Source organism: Hippocampus zosterae, chromosome 1 (genome assembly GCF_025434085.1).
Source record: "Hippocampus zosterae strain Florida chromosome 1, ASM2543408v3, whole genome shotgun sequence".
NCBI classification, from domain to species: domain Eukaryota; kingdom Metazoa; phylum Chordata; class Actinopteri; order Syngnathiformes; family Syngnathidae; genus Hippocampus; species Hippocampus zosterae.
The window spans coordinates 114,990-132,114 of NC_067451.1; the positions used below are offsets into that span (position 1 = coordinate 114,990).

At 57.7% G+C, this 17,125-nt stretch overlaps 5 protein-coding genes across 6 annotated transcripts in view; 3 read left to right on the top strand and 2 right to left on the bottom strand.

The window, feature by feature from the left end:
• The first annotated feature begins 405 nt into the window (after nucleotides 1-405).
• polr2b (RNA polymerase II subunit B) lies at nucleotides 406-7,968 on the top strand. Its single transcript, XM_052065294.1, has 24 exons — nucleotides 406-551; nucleotides 994-1,066; nucleotides 1,187-1,337; nucleotides 1,477-1,589; nucleotides 1,659-1,878; nucleotides 2,529-2,687; nucleotides 2,827-2,991; nucleotides 3,071-3,267; nucleotides 3,422-3,541; nucleotides 3,622-3,808; nucleotides 3,874-4,017; nucleotides 4,095-4,234; nucleotides 4,895-5,006; nucleotides 5,097-5,251; nucleotides 5,334-5,532; nucleotides 5,698-5,866; nucleotides 5,940-6,131; nucleotides 6,206-6,456; nucleotides 6,531-6,620; nucleotides 6,721-6,828; nucleotides 7,067-7,180; nucleotides 7,255-7,415; nucleotides 7,507-7,702; nucleotides 7,794-7,968. The coding sequence occupies exons 1-24, from the start codon at nucleotides 533-535 to the stop codon at nucleotides 7,881-7,883; spliced, it is 3,525 nt and encodes a 1,174-aa protein (XP_051921254.1). The 5' UTR covers nucleotides 406-532; the 3' UTR covers nucleotides 7,884-7,968.
• Nucleotides 4,750-17,125, top strand: part of LOC127600757 (proteinase-activated receptor 4-like) — a 38,473-nt gene continuing 26,097 nt past the window's right edge. Inside the window, exon 1 of the mRNA XM_052065553.1 lies at nucleotides 4,750-4,766. The gene's annotated coding sequence lies outside the window, so the exon portion shown is untranslated. The remainder of the gene's footprint in view (nucleotides 4,767-17,125) is intronic.
• igfbp7 (insulin-like growth factor binding protein 7) lies at nucleotides 7,970-10,015 on the bottom strand. Its single transcript, XM_052065664.1, has 5 exons — nucleotides 9,535-10,015; nucleotides 8,627-8,736; nucleotides 8,417-8,524; nucleotides 8,180-8,330; nucleotides 7,970-8,100 (listed from the first exon to the last, which is right to left on the bottom strand). Exons 1-5 carry the CDS (start codon nucleotides 9,968-9,970, stop codon nucleotides 8,075-8,077), a joined length of 831 nt encoding a protein of 276 aa, XP_051921624.1. The 5' UTR covers nucleotides 9,971-10,015; the 3' UTR covers nucleotides 7,970-8,074.
• On the bottom strand, nucleotides 10,754-13,346 carry LOC127600777 (cytochrome c oxidase assembly protein COX18, mitochondrial). The gene is made up of 7 exons (XM_052065574.1): nucleotides 13,259-13,346; nucleotides 12,745-13,130; nucleotides 12,135-12,235; nucleotides 11,903-12,057; nucleotides 11,651-11,766; nucleotides 11,477-11,584; nucleotides 10,754-11,396 (listed from the first exon to the last, which is right to left on the bottom strand). The coding sequence occupies exons 2-7, from the start codon at nucleotides 13,069-13,071 to the stop codon at nucleotides 11,235-11,237; spliced, it is 969 nt and encodes a 322-aa protein (XP_051921534.1). The 5' UTR covers nucleotides 13,072-13,130; nucleotides 13,259-13,346; the 3' UTR covers nucleotides 10,754-11,234.
• Nucleotides 13,925-16,808, top strand: selenot2 (selenoprotein T, 2). Of its 2 annotated transcripts, none has more exons than XM_052065730.1 (6): nucleotides 13,925-14,116; nucleotides 14,869-14,979; nucleotides 15,059-15,185; nucleotides 15,256-15,343; nucleotides 16,036-16,166; nucleotides 16,235-16,808. In XM_052065730.1, exons 1-5 carry the CDS (start codon nucleotides 13,968-13,970, stop codon nucleotides 16,161-16,163), a joined length of 603 nt encoding a protein of 200 aa, XP_051921690.1. In that variant the 5' UTR covers nucleotides 13,925-13,967; the 3' UTR covers nucleotides 16,164-16,166; nucleotides 16,235-16,808. The 2 variants fall into 2 exon arrangements, with proteins under 2 accessions (XP_051921690.1, XP_051921679.1); XM_052065719.1 differs by having other exon boundaries at nucleotides 13,926-14,149.

Below are 17,125 nucleotides of genomic sequence, written 5' to 3' on the forward strand. Positions count from 1 at the left end.
ACGTCTACTTTCCACTCTTCCCCTTTTGTTGAGGTATTCTTTTTTTTTTTTTTTACGGGGCTCCTTAGAAAACACAACAACTTTGCGTTCCCTCGTAGTTTGACATTCCCTCGCAAAGTCCACGATAATACTACGGTGCTACTAATAATACATGCTATTTATAAGCGCCTTTCAAAACACTCGAGGACACTTTCCAATCAAGAACAAGAACTAAAAACCACCAATAAAAGACCAAACATTGCGATCAAGGATTAGATTTGGACATAAAGGTTTCAAGTATTTAAAGGCTACTGGTTTGGTTGGGAGAAAACCAAAAAATGGAGAGTTCGTATGTGTGTGCTTGTGTTTGTTCGTGAGCGGCATACCTGGTTCACACTCCTTACCAGAAGGTGGCGGTAACGCAACTGAAGAAGAAGAAGAAGAAGACGAAGCGGCGGCAGCAGCAACAACAGAACCAACACCGGCGGCGCGAAGTCAGTCATCTGCGTTCAAATTTGACTTGCTTCGCGTTTTTTCGAACTTGAGCTTTCAAATGTACGACCAGGACGAAGGTGAGCTCCTTCAATTTGAACATTCCATCGTGTCTTACGCGTGCTAGTGACAAAGCTAACCTCAGCGTTTTGGTCAGAAATGAACACAAGAGTGCCGCTGCTAACCGTGTTAGCTTAGCTTAGTTGAGCATCTTCACTCGCAGCCAGGACTGACACTTTGAAAGACTGCGGAGTAAATTATATCACCACTACGATTATTCCACAATGGCTCGACCCTTTTTCTTAAAAAAAAAAAAGTTCCGACAATCATGCGTCGTCGAAAAAATAAATGAAAGTCTCGACCCACCGTCCTGTTAACAAGCTGACGAGCTGATCATTTGAATAAGGTGGAATAGGGAACCATTTAAAACACGGGACGAAATTGCAGCTTCAGTTTGATGAGGATCCCGAAAAGCCCGGCAGTCTCTGAAGAAAGTCCCCGACTTCACGTGTGTGTGCGCAGAGAACCAGTACGATGAGGACGATGACGAGATCACGCCGGATCTGTGGCAGGAAGCCTGCTGGATCGTCATCAGGTGTGTTGTAGTCCGGTTTTCGGTTCGGTCGTGGGTTCGGCCCCCGCTTTGTCAGTTTGGCGGACGTGTCCGCGGCATCTCCAGTACAAAAAGTGCGCGCGCGTGTCTCCTGATCTCCAGCTCCTATTTTGACGAGAAGGGCTTGGTGCGGCAGCAGCTGGATTCCTTCGACGAGTTCATCCAGATGTCGGTACAGAGGATCGTGGAAGACGCGCCGCCCATCGACCTGCAGGCCGAAGCCCAGCACACCTCGGGAGAAGTGGAGGAGCCCGTAAGTCGTTCCGTCGGGCAGGTCTCGCTGCTCGTTTTTCATCTTTTCCTTTGCCCGAAGGCCGTCCGAGGGCGGAACGGCATCTGGCTCGCTTTGGTCGAATGGGCGGCCGAGCGCATTTTCTTGTGGTGTGTTGCAGCCGCGATACCTGCTGAAGTTTGAGCAGATCTACTTATCCAAGCCCACCCACTGGGAGCGAGACGGCGCCCCGTCGCCCATGATGCCCAACGAGGCCCGACTGCGAAACCTCACGTAGGTCTGTCGCCGCCGCCGCGCTTTGTCGTCCGGCAAGCCGGCCTCAACCCCGCGCGCCCCTCTCAGATACTCGGCCCCCCTGTACGTGGACATCACCAAGACCATCATCAAGGAGGGCGAGGAGCAGCTGCAGACGCAGCACCAGAAGACCTTCATCGGCAAGATCCCCATCATGCTGCGCTCCACCTACTGCCTGCTCAGCGGCCTGACGGACCGCGACCTGTGCGAGCTCAACGAGTGCCCGCTGGACCCCGGCGGCTACTTCATCATCAACGGCTCGGAGAAGGTGCCGGGGCGCGAGCGCTTGGAGCTTAGGCCGCCGCCTGAACGCAAGAAACTTGTTCCGCGTGCCTCCGCCGCTCCAAGCGCGGCATTCTGATGAACACGTGCGGCATCCGAGTCGAGCGGCCCCATCTTCACCTGTCGACCGAAAAGGATGTCGCGATCGCTCGGGTAACGACCGGTCACGGCGGTGAAACGGCTCGGCCGGGATTGGTCGGGATTGGTCGGTCGTTAACCCGAGCGACCGTGACGCCACTTTGGATTGACGCCGAGTGGCGGAGAGGCCGCCCCCTCGCTTGGCTTTTGCCGCCGGACGCAATATTCATCCGAATGCCGTGTTTGGACTCGCATGGAAACAAGCCGCTTATCAAATGAGCGGACGGCTCCAAATGGTTCAAATCCCGTTTGAACGACTCGTCGTCCACGGCGGCGTTTTAGGGGGAACACCCCCTAAAAAGTCCAAAGGCCACCTTTTTCGTGTCTTGCGCTCCCCCGCTCGAGACGTTTTCCCTTCCTCTCGCGCCGCTCGAAGTCTTCCGAGGTGACTTGCGCGGTAGCCCGTTGGATCCGGCAAAGATGAAGACAAAGCGGGCGCGGCGACGGCGTCCAAACATTGCGGCGACGCCCCCAAATGTTGAGCCGTGACGTTCTCAGGTGCTGATCGCCCAGGAGAAGATGGCCACCAACACGGTGTACGTCTTTGCCAAGAAGGACTCCAAGTACGCCTTCACCGGCGAGTGCCGCTCCTGCTTGGAGAACTCGTCGCGTCCCACCAGTACCATCTGGGTCAGCATGATGGCGCGAGGAGGACAGGTCGGTCGTCTCATTCGCTTGGACACGCCACAGGGTTGACCAGATAGTTCTTGGTTGCATCCCTGCGGCAGGATTAGTTTTTTTTTTCTAGCCGGCTCCCGCAAGCCCAGGCCTTGAGGTTTGTTTTCTTTTCTCTCAGGGCGTGAAGAAGAGCGCCATCGGCCAGAGGATCGTGTCCACGCTGCCGTACATCCGGCAGGAAGTCCCCATCATCATCGTGTTCCGAGCGCTGGGCTTCGTGTCGGATCGCGACATCCTGGAGCACATCATCTACGACTTTGACGACCCCGAGATGATGGAGATGGTGCGTAGCGCCGCCGCGGGCCTTTGGCGCGGCGCCAAACGCCCGCTGAAGCGGCCGTGTGCTTTTGCGCCGCTTTCAGGTGAAGCCGTCGCTGGACGAAGCCTTCGTCATCCAGGAGCAGAACGTGGCCTTGAACTTCATCGGCTCCAGGGGCGCCAAACCGGGAGTCACCAAAGAGCGCCGCATCAAGTACGCCAAAGAAGTGCTGCAGAAGGAAATGCTGCCCCACGTCGGCGTCAGCGACTTCTGCGAGACCAAGAAGGCCTACTTCCTCGGGTGAGCTTGTTTTTTTTTTCTTTCGGTCGGTGTGCAAAGTTCTCAGTGGAGCTCGGGCCAGCCGTCGAGATGAAACGGCAGCCAAAAACAAGCCGGGCACTCGGCCGTAAACCACGTAAACTGACGCGTTCCCTTTCCGTGGCCGGACGTTCAGGTACATGGTCCACAGACTGCTGCTGGCCGCTCTGGGCAGACGAGAGCTGGACGACCGGGATCACTACGGCAACAAGAGGCTGGACCTGGCCGGGCCGCTCCTGGCCTTCCTCTTCAGAGGGTCGGTCTGGCCGCCTCGCTCGCTCGCGCGCGGTCCTCCGTCGTCCTACGTCTTGAGCATTCCCGTCTCGCTCGCTTCAGGATGTTCAAGAACCTGCTGAAGGAGATTCGCATCTACGCGCAAAAGTTCATCGACCGAGGCAAAGACTTCAACCTGGAGCTGGCCATCAAGACCAGGATCATCTCGGACGGACTCAAGTACTCGCTGGCCACCGGCAACTGGGGCGACGTCAAGAAGGCCCACCAGGCCCGGGCCGGCGTGTCCCAGGTGGGCCCTTCGGACCGACCCCCGCGCGCTTTCCTCCCCCCGGTCCGACGCCGCTCTCGCCGTAGGTGCTGAACCGGCTCACCTTCGCCTCCACCCTGTCTCACCTGCGCCGCGTCAACTCTCCCATCGGGCGCGACGGCAAACTGGCCAAACCCAGGCAGCTGCACAACACGCTGTGGGGGATGGTGTGCCCCGCCGAGACCCCCGAGGTGGGCGCTCCCAGCCGCGAGGCGCGCAACCGCTGGCTCCGAGCGCGCGGCCCATTGCGTGCGTCTCCTTCCCGCAGGGTCACGCCGTGGGCCTGGTGAAGAACCTGGCCCTGATGGCTTACATCTCGGTGGGATCTCAACCTTCTCCCATCCTGGAGTTCTTGGAGGAGTGGAGCATGGAGAACCTGGAAGAGATCTCGCCCGCCGCCATTGCCGAGTCAGTCGCGCTCTCCGCCGTCATGAGTGTTAGCCTCACTCGTTTTACGCTCGGAGCCCTTGGCCCTCGCGGCGCCGTTTTGACGACGTAGTAACGCGCTGCGGGTACCGGGAGTCATTTGGGGATACGTTGCGCTCGTCATGCGGTGAGCCTGCAGGTCGGGCCCCAGTCGCACGTAAAACTTTCCAGCCATTTTGCCCAAAGTCGCTAAAGACAACGGCGAAAGGAAGGACCGAGGCACTTGTGCCGTGGCGTCCCTTTGCGCCGTTTCACGAGTGGAAGCGGACAACGTAAACACGACATTGATGGGTCCCGTTGGCACGATGTCCTTGAGATCATTGCCGGTGGCCTTTGCTGGGATTCAAACAAGACGTCGTAGTACTTTTCAGCCGTTAGTTAGCGTTTGTTGCGAAAGTCGGGTCCCGGCGGGGCCGCTTTGCTCCGACACGCCCGCTTCAGCGGCCCTTGAGGTCCAATTTGCCGCTACTCGGTTAATCTCCTCCACCTCTTGATGATGACAGCGGTGTCGGTGGTCCCTGAAATGTCCCGGTCTGTGACTTTTGACCGCATCGCGTCACCCGCGCCGTTGTGACGAGGTGACTTTTGCGACGGCGCCGCGCGCGTAAGTTGATTCTCTGTTTGATTGGCGTGCCGCGGCAGCGCCACAAAGATCTTCGTGAACGGCTGCTGGGTGGGAATCCACAAGGATCCCGAGCAGCTGATGAACACGCTGCGCAAGCTTCGGCGACAGATGGACATCATCGTGTCCGAGGTGGGTCGCTCGGCGGGGGCAGTCCCGCGTCCCCCTCCCCCGACTCGGTCCTCGCCTCGACGCGCTCCTCGTCCGCCTTTCCCCTGCCAGGTGTCCATGATCCGAGACATCCGAGAGCGCGAGATCCGGATCTACACCGACGCCGGGCGCATCTGCAGACCGCTCCTGATTGTGGAGAAGCAGAAACTCTTGCTCAAGAGACGACACATCGACCAGCTCAAGGAGCGCGAGTACAACAACTACAGGTGATGGCTTGCGGCGTCGCGGGGGTGGGGGGGCAAATGACTTGAAAGAACAACGCCGAAAACCGGCGTTTGTGCGGTTCAGCTGGCAGGACCTGGTGGCCAGCGGCGTGGTGGAGTACATCGACACGCTGGAGGAGGAGACGGTGATGCTGGCCATGACCCCCGATGACCTGCAGGAGAAAGGCGTGGCCTACTGCTCCACCTACACCCACTGCGAGATCCACCCGTCCATGATCCTGGGGGTGTGCGCCTCCATCATCCCCTTCCCCGATCACAACCAGGCGAGTCGCCCGCTCCGCTTTGCGTGGTCAAAATGAGACATCCTTTTTTCTTGCAAACCAGAGAGCGGTTGAGGATGATGAATGGACTTCTTGGTTGCCGCCAAATAAATGTGGCAACCGTTTGGCAGCGCGCGACATTGACACCGGCTTTGTTTTTGCGCGCAGTCTCCCAGGAACACGTACCAGTCGGCCATGGGCAAGCAGGCCATGGGCGTGTACATCACCAACTTCCACGTGCGCATGGACACGCTGGCGCACGTCCTGTACTACCCTCAGAAGCCGTTGGTCACCACGCGCTCCATGGAGTACCTGCGCTTCAGGGAGCTGCCGGCAGGTACGTACGTGCGTCCGCGTCCGCTTACGGGTGGGCTGGCGCGGCGGATGACGGGGCCCCTCGCCGTCGGCAGGCATCAACTCCATCGTGGCCATCGCCTCGTACACGGGCTACAACCAGGAGGACTCGGTCATCATGAACCGCTCGGCCGTGGACCGGGGCTTCTTCAGGTCCGTCTTCTATCGCTCCTACAAGGAGCAGGAGTCCAAGAAGGGCTTCGACCAGGAGGAGATCTTCGAGAAGCCCACCAAGGAGACCTGCCAGGGTGAGAGCGCCGCCCGGAGAAGCGTCCGCCGGCGGGCGGCACGCTGCTCACTGACGGCTTCCGCCGGCCGGCAGGGATGCGCCACGCCATCTACGACAAGCTGGACGACGACGGGCTGATCGCCCCGGGCGTGCGCGTGTCGGGCGAGGACGTGATCATCGGCAAGACGGTGACGCTGCCTGACAACGACGACGAGCTGGACAGCAGCAACCGCCGCTACACCAAGCGCGACTGCAGCACCTTCCTCCGCACCAGCGAGACCGGCATCGTGGACCAGGTCATGGTCACGCTCAACCAGGAGGGCTACAAGTTCTGCAAAATCCGGGTAACTGTCGCCGGGCGCCCCGGGCCCACCCCCAGGCCTGGGCCCGGGCCTGACCTCTTTGGCCGCGATGGCAGGTGCGTTCGGTCCGGATCCCTCAAATCGGAGACAAGTTTGCCAGCAGGCACGGGCAGAAAGGAACCTGCGGCATCCAGTACAGGCAGGAGGTAAAGGGGCCGCCGGGTGGGGGCGGAGGGGGGGGGGGAGGGGGGGCGACCGGCACCGGGGCGGCGGCTGCGCTCACGCCGTCTCGCTTTGCTTTGGCAGGACATGCCCTTCACGTGTGAGGGCATCACGCCTGACATCATCATCAACCCGCACGCCATCCCCTCCAGAATGACCGTCGGCCATCTTATCGAGTGCCTGCAGGGCAAGGTGAGCCCCCCGCCGTCCGTCTTTGCGCTCGTATCGTTTCAATTGTTCCGGGGCCCGCGTGGGGGCGGCAAGTTTACAGCGGCAACGTGTAAAAGGTCTGATCGGACCAAAACGAAAGATGCCAGGGCTCCGTGCGGCGTTTGGGCCATTGGAGTCGGTGGTCATTGCCGCAAGTAAATGCGGACGGCGTTTGTGTCGCGAGTGCGTTGAGGCCCCGCTTGGCGTTTGCTCCGCACAGGTTTCGGCCAACAAGGGCGAGATCGGCGACGCCACGCCCTTCAACGACGCCGTCAACGTGCAGAAGGTGTCCAACCTGCTCTCGGAGTACGGCTACCATCTGAGGGGAAACGAGGTGAGCGCCGCTTCCCGCCCGACGCCCCCCACCCCCTTCCGCGCCGCCGCTGACAGGCGTCCGTCCGCCTTCAGGTGCTGTACAACGGCTTCACGGGCCGCAAGCTGACGTCGCAGATCTTCATCGGGCCCACCTACTACCAGCGCCTCAAGCACATGGTGGACGACAAGATCCACTCCAGGGCCCGCGGACCCGTGCAGATCCTCAACAGGCAGCCCATGGAGGGGCGATCGCGGTGAGGCCCCGGCGCCCGGGCGCAGCGCCGCCGCCGCCGCCGGAGCGAGCTTTGACGCGCCCTTCCATCCGTCCGTCCCTTCTCACCTCAGCGACGGGGGCCTCCGTTTCGGCGAGATGGAGCGCGACTGCCAGATCGCTCACGGCGCCGCCCAGTTCCTGCGCGAGCGTCTCTTCGAGGCGTCCGATCCCTACCAGGTGCACGTCTGCAACCTGTGCGGACTCATGGCCATCGCCAACACGCGCACGCACACCTACGAGTGTCGCGGCTGCCGCAACAAGACGCAGGTAACGCGCTCGCTGAGGTTGCCGGTCATCCGCATACGGCGGCGGCCCTTTTGGATGAGCTGTGATTGGGCGCGCTTGCTGTCGCTTTCAGATCTCGCTGGTGCGGATGCCGTACGCGTGCAAGCTTCTCTTCCAGGAGTTGATGTCCATGAGCATCGCTCCACGCATGATGACGGCGTAGCCGCGGCCTCCCCGACGCCTTTGGACTTGTCTTTCGGTATTTTTTTTGTTTTTTACACAACAATAAAAGTGACGTGAGCACCCGGCGACGCGCTGCAGGTGAGCTTTATTCACATTTCCGCGAGGGCGGCTGCACTTTTGCTATGGGCCAGAAGTAAAAGGCGACGAGGTCCCAGACGGGTCTCCGCGCGGTCACAGTTCCCCCCCCTCCTCGGCCGCTGGCGGGAAGGGAAAGGACGTGCTTAGTAACGTTGGGGGGCTTTTATCTCGAGCGGCGGCGGGATCCGTGCCGCTTACCTTTCTCGACCTCGACTTCCCCGATGACCTCGACCTTGACGTCGCCGATGTCGGCCACCAGCCGGATTTCGCCGACGGCCGAGGCCTCGCCTTTGGCGTTGGCGGCGCGACACTCGTAAGTGCCCGCCTCCTCTTTTGTCAGTGGAGAGATCTGAAAAGGTCAAATGTCAGCGTTTGCTCTCTTTTCTTTGGAGGCCCCCCCCCCACGCACACACACGTGCGCTCGCCGCCACTGACCAGAACCCAGCCCGTCACTTGATGTTTCTCGGGGCCTCCTCTGGTCTGGACGGCCAGGTTGTCCCTGTCGCCGGGAAGCAGGGACAACTTCTTCCTGCTGCCGGTCACCTGCGGGGGGGGGGGGAAGCGGGGCCACGCCATCTTTGTCATCCTCATCAGCGCCGCCACGGTCAGTGCCGCTCCGGTTTGTTTGTTTTTTGTGAGTCGTACCTTCCTCCAAGTGAGCACGGGCGTGGGCACGCCCACGGCCTCGCAGCTGAGGAAAACTTGGCCGCCGCTGACGTTGAAGACGCGCGCGGGAGGCGAAACGATCACGGGAGCTGCCGAGACACGAATAGGAATTTGCTTTGGCTTGGCCGGCGCGCTCGGGAATTCCAACTTTGGGCTGTCGCCGGCGGGGGGGTGGGTACGGATCAGCACGATAAAGCCGCCGCGTGAAAGGCGCACGCTCGGGCATGTTTTGTTAGCGTAGCTTGAGCGTCTGCAATGTTTTTTTTTCCAGCTTGCAAGCGTTTTCCGCGTTGGGTCTTCAACAACGTGCTTGTTGGTGACGCTGTGACAGGCGGGGGCGGACGCGCGCCCCCGCCTGCTCCTCGGGCCCCAGCCCCTTTGCCCCGCGTGACAAGAGGTCGCTTTTCCTCCGTCGATATTTGAAAGACAAAAGGCAACCTGAGCAAATGGCCTCTGTCAGATATTTCCGACAAGCGTTTCCACGTCGGCTGGGTAGACTTTGAATTGCTGCTCTCGCTTCCCTTAGTAAAAATATTCAACTTTGTTCACAGAAATATATATATTTTTTTGGGTGGGGGGTGCTTAATCGCCTCCCCCAAAATGTGCATGTTTTTATCATGTCCCAAAGAAATCTCCTATCAATGACCCGGAAGTGGCCTGACATTCTGTTGTGGGTGGCGCCGTTTTTGACGTGTTCCAAACTGTTATTTTGCTGTGTTGAAGCTTGACGATTTTTAGTAGCGTGATATGACGAACCTTTTCTGGTGCTTTTTTTTTTTCCTTTCAATCTCTAAGCTTTGTGAAACGTTTGCTAGCTTCTTATTGTTGTCGCGATACGCATGTTTGCCGCCGTAAGCCGAGCGGCAATGAAGTGGAGGCGTCCTCACCTGCTGCGCATCGCCCTTTGTTGCGCACGCTGACTTGCGGCCGTCCGTCTCTCTGCGCGCGCGCGTCGGCGCTCTTGAGCGCGCAGGCGTGCGCGTAGGTGACGCCGTCGCTGCCGCACACTTCCTCTCGGCTCTTGCACGCGCACACGCCCAGTTTGCTCTTGTCGGCGCGTAGGCACTCCAGGCCGGCGCCGCAGCGCAACGCGGCGCCCTTTCCTCTGCCGCCGGCGCAGGGCTCGCCCTCCGCCGCCAGGCACAGCGCGCAGCAGCCGCACGCGTCCGCGACCGAGCCGGCGGCGCAGCCCGCGGCCGGCGCAGGCGCGCACAGGGCCGGCTGGCAAGGCCCGCATTCCGGAGCCGCTCGCACGCACAGCAGCAGCGCCGCCGCCGCCGCCGCCAGCGGAGCCCAGCGCCACAGAAACAACTTGGACTTCATGCCGACCTCAACGTTTTGATGACAACGCAACACTGCTCGCAGAAAGCAGCCCGCGCAGACCCCGCCTATGACAGGGTGAGTGTGTGAGTGTGTGTGTGTGTGAGAGATCCCAGCCCAACACACAAAGAGAACGTTTTTTTTTCCTCCTTAAAGAATGTTACATCCAATCATACGCGCACTGATTTGAAATGAATCGTGTTCCAACAGATCCGTGCTGGATGGGCCAACTGGAGCCAATCCAAATAAGCAGATAAAAGAAATGGCGGAGGGCCGAACTTTAGGAATTGAAAGGTACTCGAGACTCGTCAAGCACAGTCCAGAAGACGCGTTTGAGCCAAAGTGGCAAGATGTGTGCCTTTTTCCAACGTCTCTGTTCTCGAGCAGAAAATGGGAGATGTTTACACCTCGGTTTTCGACCTAACTGAGCAAACCCCAATACGCCTCTCGGCTTCCTTACGCGAGGAAGTGACGCTTCCTCGTGTAACGTTCAGTGTGAGCAGACGTGTTGTGATTTACGCAAATCTGACTTTATTTGTGCACAGTGTATTCGCCCCTAATCATGGGCTAGTAAAATCGTTTTGGATCTCAAACAAAACGGCTTTTTCAACAGCCTTCGGGTCAAAAACTCAGAAAGGCAAAGCAGGAAATGGGCTCATGTTTTCAGTGTGAATTCGCCGATACTTTTGCATGGCGCCAAAGGGAGACGCAACCATAAACCATCGAAAAATCTCGTCAATGCCAGTTCGCAAGAATAAAAACAACCCCCCCCCCAAAAAAAAAATCTGCGATGAAGGGAGAGAAGTCGATTTATGGTTTGAGATCCAGCGTCAGCGGTAGAGAATGAGTCGGAAGTCTGCGAGGAGTGAACGAAGCGATCGCGTCCGTTCACGACTCCTCAATCGCAACAAAGGCCGTTTCATTTCTAAGCCCGCCAAACGAGTAGCGGCATCAAAAGTTCAAAACGTTTCAACAAAACGGCCAAGTCACTTTGTGGAGCAGCTGCAAATTCTTGCTGGTCCCGATTGATGCCTGCACATCATAGAAACTGGCCCACGGGAAATGAAGACGAGTCCTGGCTCGGGTCAGCCAGTCCAAAACAAGTCCAAAACACACACACATGCGCTTCCTGTCGGGCTGCAGGCAACTTCCTGTTCACTTGCGTACTTTGCAGAGAGGCATCCAGAGATTTTCGGGGAAGAGAGGCAGAACCCAGACTCGGTCGGCGGTGCGCTTTGGCGCCACTGCTCCGCCAATGACTTGCCGTTTACTTGCGGTACTTCCTGACGGCGGCGTCCATCAGGTCTTTGTACGGCGTGTCGGAAGGCCGCGTGGGAAGTTTGAGGATCTTGCGGAGAGCAGGAGCGCGAAGCAGAAGATTGTGACCCAAGCCCACCAGGCTGGAGCACCACCAGTAGAGCGCCATCGCCTGGACGGAAGCAGAAAGACGGCGGCGGCGGCTTACTTGCGCTCGGGCCCTCGGCGCGTGCGGGACGGGACGGGACTCACCGACGGGACGCCAGCGGCGATGGGAATCATCAGCAGGGACAGACCTCGCATGGCGTTGGTCACCACCTTGCGGGCGGACGACGCGTCCGACCTCTGGAGGGAGAACAGCTGAACCGGAAGAGGAGGATGAGAATGAGGACAAGACGGCGACATGGTCGGCGATCCGCGGCGTACCTCCACGATGAGCAGATTGGTCAGCCCCAGAGCCAGCGGCAGGAGCCACGTGGAGTCGGGCGACGTCAGGTCGGGGAACCACAGAGCGCCCCCCGTGGCCAAGGAGGCCTCGAGCGCTGAAAGGCAAACGGGCTTCAAGACCACGCGCTGGCGACAAAGCCGCGTTGTGGCCTTCGGGGGTTTGCTTGCTTGCGCCCGATCTTGGGGATTTTCAAGCCATGATAAGCGAGGCCTCGCTCGCCGTCCACTCACCCGAGTGCGGCGCGCTGAGGTTCCGGAGGGCGAGCGAGAGGCCGATCCAAAGCGGCAGCTGGACCCAAACCAGCAGCGAGGCCTTGAAAGGGTGACAGTTGTCCCTCACATACAACTGCGACACCAGACGCCGCAGATTCTTCCGGAACTGGAAACTGAACGCCGCAAAAACCGCCGTGAGCCGGGGGACGAGGCGAGCGGATCTCGGTTCTCGGATCTCTCTTGCCCTTACCTCCGCTGCTTGTCCGTCCAACCTCGCTCGCTGGCCCTCAGCGACACTTCGGACCGTAGCCGCTTGGCCAGCGCCGCGATCTCCGTCTGCAGCGCCTCCACCTGGTGACAAAGAGGAGGGGCAGGTTATCGCGGTTACGACCGATTACAGGGAGCATCTGAAAAGGACACGTCCTCTGATGGCGGCGTCTCACTCGTATGCACTTGACGATGCCGCTGCCAATTCACACAGTTGTCAAATTAATAGTCTGGTGGATTAAAAAATACATGCGTGTGTGTGTATATACACAGTATATATATGTGAAGTTTTCCATGTTGGTGGACAGCTGACATCTCAGGAAGGACGCGAAGGGAATCAGCATTCCATCGAATGATGTCCTTCATCATTCTACCCGATTCCAACACCGAACACCGTTCATCCCATCATGAGAAAATGAAGACTAATCATCGGCAAACCTGAACGTAACATTTTGGAAAGCGCTAATATCAACCAATAAAACGGCTCCCTCGCTTTTTAGATTAGGTCGCGCGTGCTTCCGAGAACACGTCCTTCAACGCGGAAACCTCTATCGGAGCAAACGTCCTTCCAAGGAAGGGCCGCGCGGCGGGACCTTTGCGAGGACGCGCATCTGGTAGGCGGCGAGGGGCAGCGTGACCACCGTCCGGACACTCAGGGTGCTGACGGCGATGCTGAGCCACCAGGGAAGCCCGGTGGTCTGCTGGACCTGGACCAGGAACTCCTCAGCCAGGTGCACGGGCGCCGAGCGCGCCGCCTGCTCGTACCAGCTCGGATCCACGCCGCCCGAGGACAGATGGCGGCGGAGACTTGAGGAGCGGGCGGCAGGATGAAGACGAAGAGGAGACTTCTTGAAGAAGGCAGAGCCGCGCGACGCTGTCAAGGGGAGCCGCGGGAAGCGTAGACCCGCCAGGATCAGCATGGCGGCGTCCCACTACGAGGATGAGCAGCTTGATTCAGCTCATCACAAAATGAGTTTTTCTGCAAATCGACATTTGTGGTCATGGGCGAGCCAGCAACACCATGTGCAATAAAGCACAGAAGATACACAAAAGTTTACTTCTAAGAGATAAACATGACGACATTAAAGTATCCTATTTCCTAATCACCTGCTAAGGGTCGTTTGCGGAGCGCTTTCACCTTTTTGCTCGCTCGCCGCTCAGCTGGCATCCGCCGAGAAGGAGAGGCGCGGTCTTATGACGTCGTTGCGCGTCGTGGGGCGATTGCATTTGGCGTCATCGATGACCACTCATCCATTTGATTTTGTGCTTTGCCTTTTTATTGTATTTGTTCGTATCTTTGCTCTAAATAGAACAGCAAAATGACAAACGTGCTTGATGTTGTCACATTCAAAGGAAAAGGCAGACTACTAGGAAAGTATCATCTCTACTTTTGCTGAATGTTATTTCATTTTGCGCCCAAACTCACCTTTAAATTGAAACAAAACGAGACAAATGATTACAAAAGATTCCAACTTTCGGTGCTTTTCCGACAAAACAGGTCGGACGACTACAACGATCTACAATGGCGTCAACTTTTGGACGTAAGCGAAAGTAATTTTGCGACCAGTCTGAGTAATTTGTTATCCCTTTCTTTTTTGCCTGGGGCAGGGGGAATAAATAGTCATTGTTGACATGCGTTCCATTTGGCTAATCACGCAAAAGTGCAAAAGAGATTTCTTCGTCTGTTGGTGAGCCGCTGAGTTGTCATTGCGTAGTCTTTTTTTTTTCAGGATCTAGCCGGGCGTCGTAGCCGGCTGCGGCTTTATTGTGAAAGAGACCGGAAGCGGAAACAGCCGTGGGTAAAAGCACCAGCAAGATGGCGGAGTACAGCCAGTTCGGCCTGCTGGGTGCTCTTCTCCTCTTCACTGTTCTCACGCTCCGCGACGTCTACGTGGGCAAGTCGAGTTCTCAGCAGTTCGCCGCCGCGCCGGAGATGGAACCCGGAAGGGCGGCCAAGGCGGCCATGTACGTCGGCCCCGTGCTCAAGTTCCAGTACTGGTAAGGCAGTTCGCGGTGGCGGCTAACGGTTAGCCGATTTACAAAATGCTTTGATCATTTTCGTGGACTTGGGCGCTGTTAGCTGATCTGATTTGTTGAATCGTTTGTTTCGCTACTTGGCTGTATGCTTTTGTAGATGTGTTAAAAGAGCACTTACACAAAGAAGTCGTTTAAAAGCACGAACGATGGCGTGGGATCGGAAACTGCGGCCACCCGACGGCAAGTGAAAATGCAGGCGGCTGCCGCGACATGCTCAGAGACTCGATCAACGTAAATACGGCGAACCCTCGTTTATCGCGGGGCTGACGTTCCATAAAACACCCGCGTGTGGGGGGAAATCCGTCAAGTAGTCAGTGGAACTGCTTCTCGAGGTTTTCTTCCGAGTTTAGAAAGACTTGACGAGTCGATCGGTGTTCAACAGCCTTCATTGTCCACACGTCCATCTCCAAGGGAGCTGTCGACGACAGTCGGACGCCCCTGGACGTTAAGTCAAGTCAAGTCATCAGTATTTCTAGAGCACTTTCAAACAGCCATCGCTGCATAAAGTAGTCGGGGCTGCCCGTGCGTGTACGCTCAACGACTTGTTCCCGAAAAGGAACAGAAATCGCTCCCAAAATGAAGTCCGATTCTGTGGCGGTGTTTTGTGTTCTTGTGCGATGTCATTCGGCGCAATTTGTTGAGCAAGGTGAACTTGGTTGCGTTTGTCGCTTTGCTCGCAGCATCTCCTGAGGCTACAGCAAAGTGTTCCAGGAGTACTCCAGGGCCATCGGGCAGCTGTATCCCGACATGCGCATCGAGGGGCAAAACTACCCCCCCGGCCCCATCAACAAGTATGCACACTGGCGCCGCGCCGGCCCGCCCGCCCGCGCCGCGCCACCCGCCTGACGTGCCTTTGCCGCTCCCGTCCAGGTTTTTGGGCAGCGCGGTGTCGTACCTGAAGCTGGCGTCCATCTTGTTGATCGTCAGCGGTCAGAACGTGTTCGCCATGCTCGGTGCGGACACGCCCAGGCTTTGGACGTGGACCCAGGACAACAAGGTGAGAGCGCTCGCCACCGCCGTCGCATCCCCGGCGGGTGACGTCTTCAAGCCCCTCCTCCTTCCGTCAGATCTTCTCGTGTCTGATGGCCTTCTTCCTGTGCAACATGATGGAGACGCACTTCCTGTCCACCGGCGCCTTTGAGGTCACGCTCAACGGTAGGTCCGATTGCTCCGTCGCGCCACGTGGACCGCTGCCTCCGATCGCTCCGTGTCCAACCGGGAAACCGAGCCTCCCGGGTCGCTCGATGGAGGCGAGCCGAGTGAATGACGGCGTTTGACGGCGGCCGCTCGTTAGCACTCGGACTGGCTAACGGTCAGTGGCCGGCCTGGAGCGCGTTTTGCTTTTCTGAGCCTTCAATTGAAGTCAGATGGACAACGGCGCCCCCAAGTGGATAAGAACAATAATTATATTCCACCTCACACGGTTTCTTGAGATAAGATAAGATATCCTTTATTCGTCCCACACTGGGGAAATTTACAGCCTCCAGCAGCAAGAATGTATGTAGAAAGAAGAAAGGAGAATTCTTCTTCTGCTATTGTCTGATCGTGTCAAAGCAATCTCAATTTGATTTGATGACGCGAATAATCAATTGGGCCGTCGGAAGAGTCGTTGCTTTTTGAGAGATTTTTCTCGCTCTCTGTAGATGTCTTGCCGCCATCTCAGGCCAATCGTTTCTGACGGCGTCCGCTCCCTTGTTCCTCCTTGCCCCGCGCGCCTGCTGGATCCATTTGGAGCTCCATTAGAGCTTGTCGTGAACGTCAGATGTAGTCTGAGCGAAGTGGGACCGCACGCATGACGTTGAATGTCCCGCTGACCGCGGCGCTGTTGTCGTTTGTGACCGGCGCAGACGTTCCCATCTGGTCCAAGCTGGAGTCGGGTTACGTGCCCAACATCCAGGAGATCTTCCACATCCTCCACAACCACCTCAACATCAACCGGCCGGACGCCGCCGCCGCCGGCTTCTCCCCGCCGTAGAAGGTCAGCCGCTTTCTCGCCGCCGTTTCCTTTGCTTCTCCCCGCCACGCCAACGTCAGTTTTGCGTTTAGGTGCGCCCCGGCACAGCGGGACCATCGGCCGCCGGCATCCATGAAGGTGGGGTCTGAAAGCAAACTCGGCAGGACCCCGCTGGAAGTTTCCCGCCGACGGCCGAGTGCCGCCGCCGCCGCTGCCGCCTTGTGCTCGCGCGACCCGTTAACTGCAATTTTCTGGATTGACTGCGGAGGGGGAAAACAAACGAATCATGTTCCAAGCGTTAGCCTCATGCTAGCTCGCATTTCTTCTGACAAAGTCCGGGAGTGTTTCTTTGGCCTGCGTGGTGTCCCTCCTAACTCGTTGTCCTAACTTGTAGCACGTGTGCATTTTTTGCATGAGGCAAAACTACAAGCGGGCGTTTTGGTCGCTACCAGGAAGGAGTCAGGAGTGCACATCACATGCCTACAATTGTGTCACTGCTGCATTTGTCGACGAGTAGGCCAAAAGTGGCACTCGTCGTGGGGAGAAAAAAACAACACGACTGCTAATGCAACTCTGTATTAGTCGTTACTCGTGAGGTCAGAGTTCAAAGTACTTTATGGACCCTAAGACGATAGAATAAACATGAGTTGTCCTCCAACTGAAAAATCGTTTTTGTGTTTTCGATCTCCTTACCTTGTTTGCAAACTGAACCTTCCCACACATCCGTGGTCTTTGTAAAACCTCCTTTGCAGGCGAGCAAATCCTCTTGCGCGGCAACCGCCGCATCCCCTCCCCCACCCAAAAAAAAAACGTATTCGCAAGCACGTTCCAAATAAAATTGCCAAAGGCATGACATTTTAAGATATCCTTTAATTGTCCCGCAATGGGGAAATTTCCAGTCAGAGCTCATAAAGGAAAACACTGGGTAGGGAGAGGGGGGGGGGGGGGACACACGCTTGAACTATCCTCTTCTGAGGATAATT

Bases quoted from the DNA above. Each gene is read 5' to 3' on its own strand.
- polr2b (XM_052065294.1), top strand. The intron at 1,338-1,476 runs GTAAGTCGTTCC...GGTGTGTTGCAG, and splicing joins CGGGAGAAGTGGAGGAGCCC to CCGCGATACCTGCTGAAGTT. The intron at 4,235-4,894 runs GTCAGTCGCGCT...GTGCCGCGGCAG, and splicing joins TCGCCCGCCGCCATTGCCGA to CGCCACAAAGATCTTCGTGA.
- igfbp7 (XM_052065664.1), bottom strand. From the start codon at position 9,970: ATGAAGTCCAAGTTGTTTCTGTGGCGCTGGGCTCCGCTGGCGGCGGCG. The intron at 8,525-8,626 runs GTACGACTCACA...CCCCCCCCGCAG, and splicing joins CCGTGCTCACTTGGAGGAAG to GTGACCGGCAGCAGGAAGAA. The intron at 8,101-8,179 runs GTAAGCGGCACG...CCTTCCCGCCAG, and splicing joins GGAAGTCGAGGTCGAGAAAG to CGGCCGAGGAGGGGGGGGAA.
- LOC127600777 (XM_052065574.1), bottom strand. From the start codon at position 13,071: ATGCTGATCCTGGCGGGTCTACGCTTCCCGCGGCTCCCCTTGACAGCG. The intron at 11,767-11,902 runs GTGAGTGGACGG...TTTGCCTTTCAG, and splicing joins CCTCAGCGCGCCGCACTCGG to CGCTCGAGGCCTCCTTGGCC. The intron at 11,585-11,650 runs GTACGCCGCGGA...CTTCCGGTTCAG, and splicing joins CCAATCTGCTCATCGTGGAG to CTGTTCTCCCTCCAGAGGTC.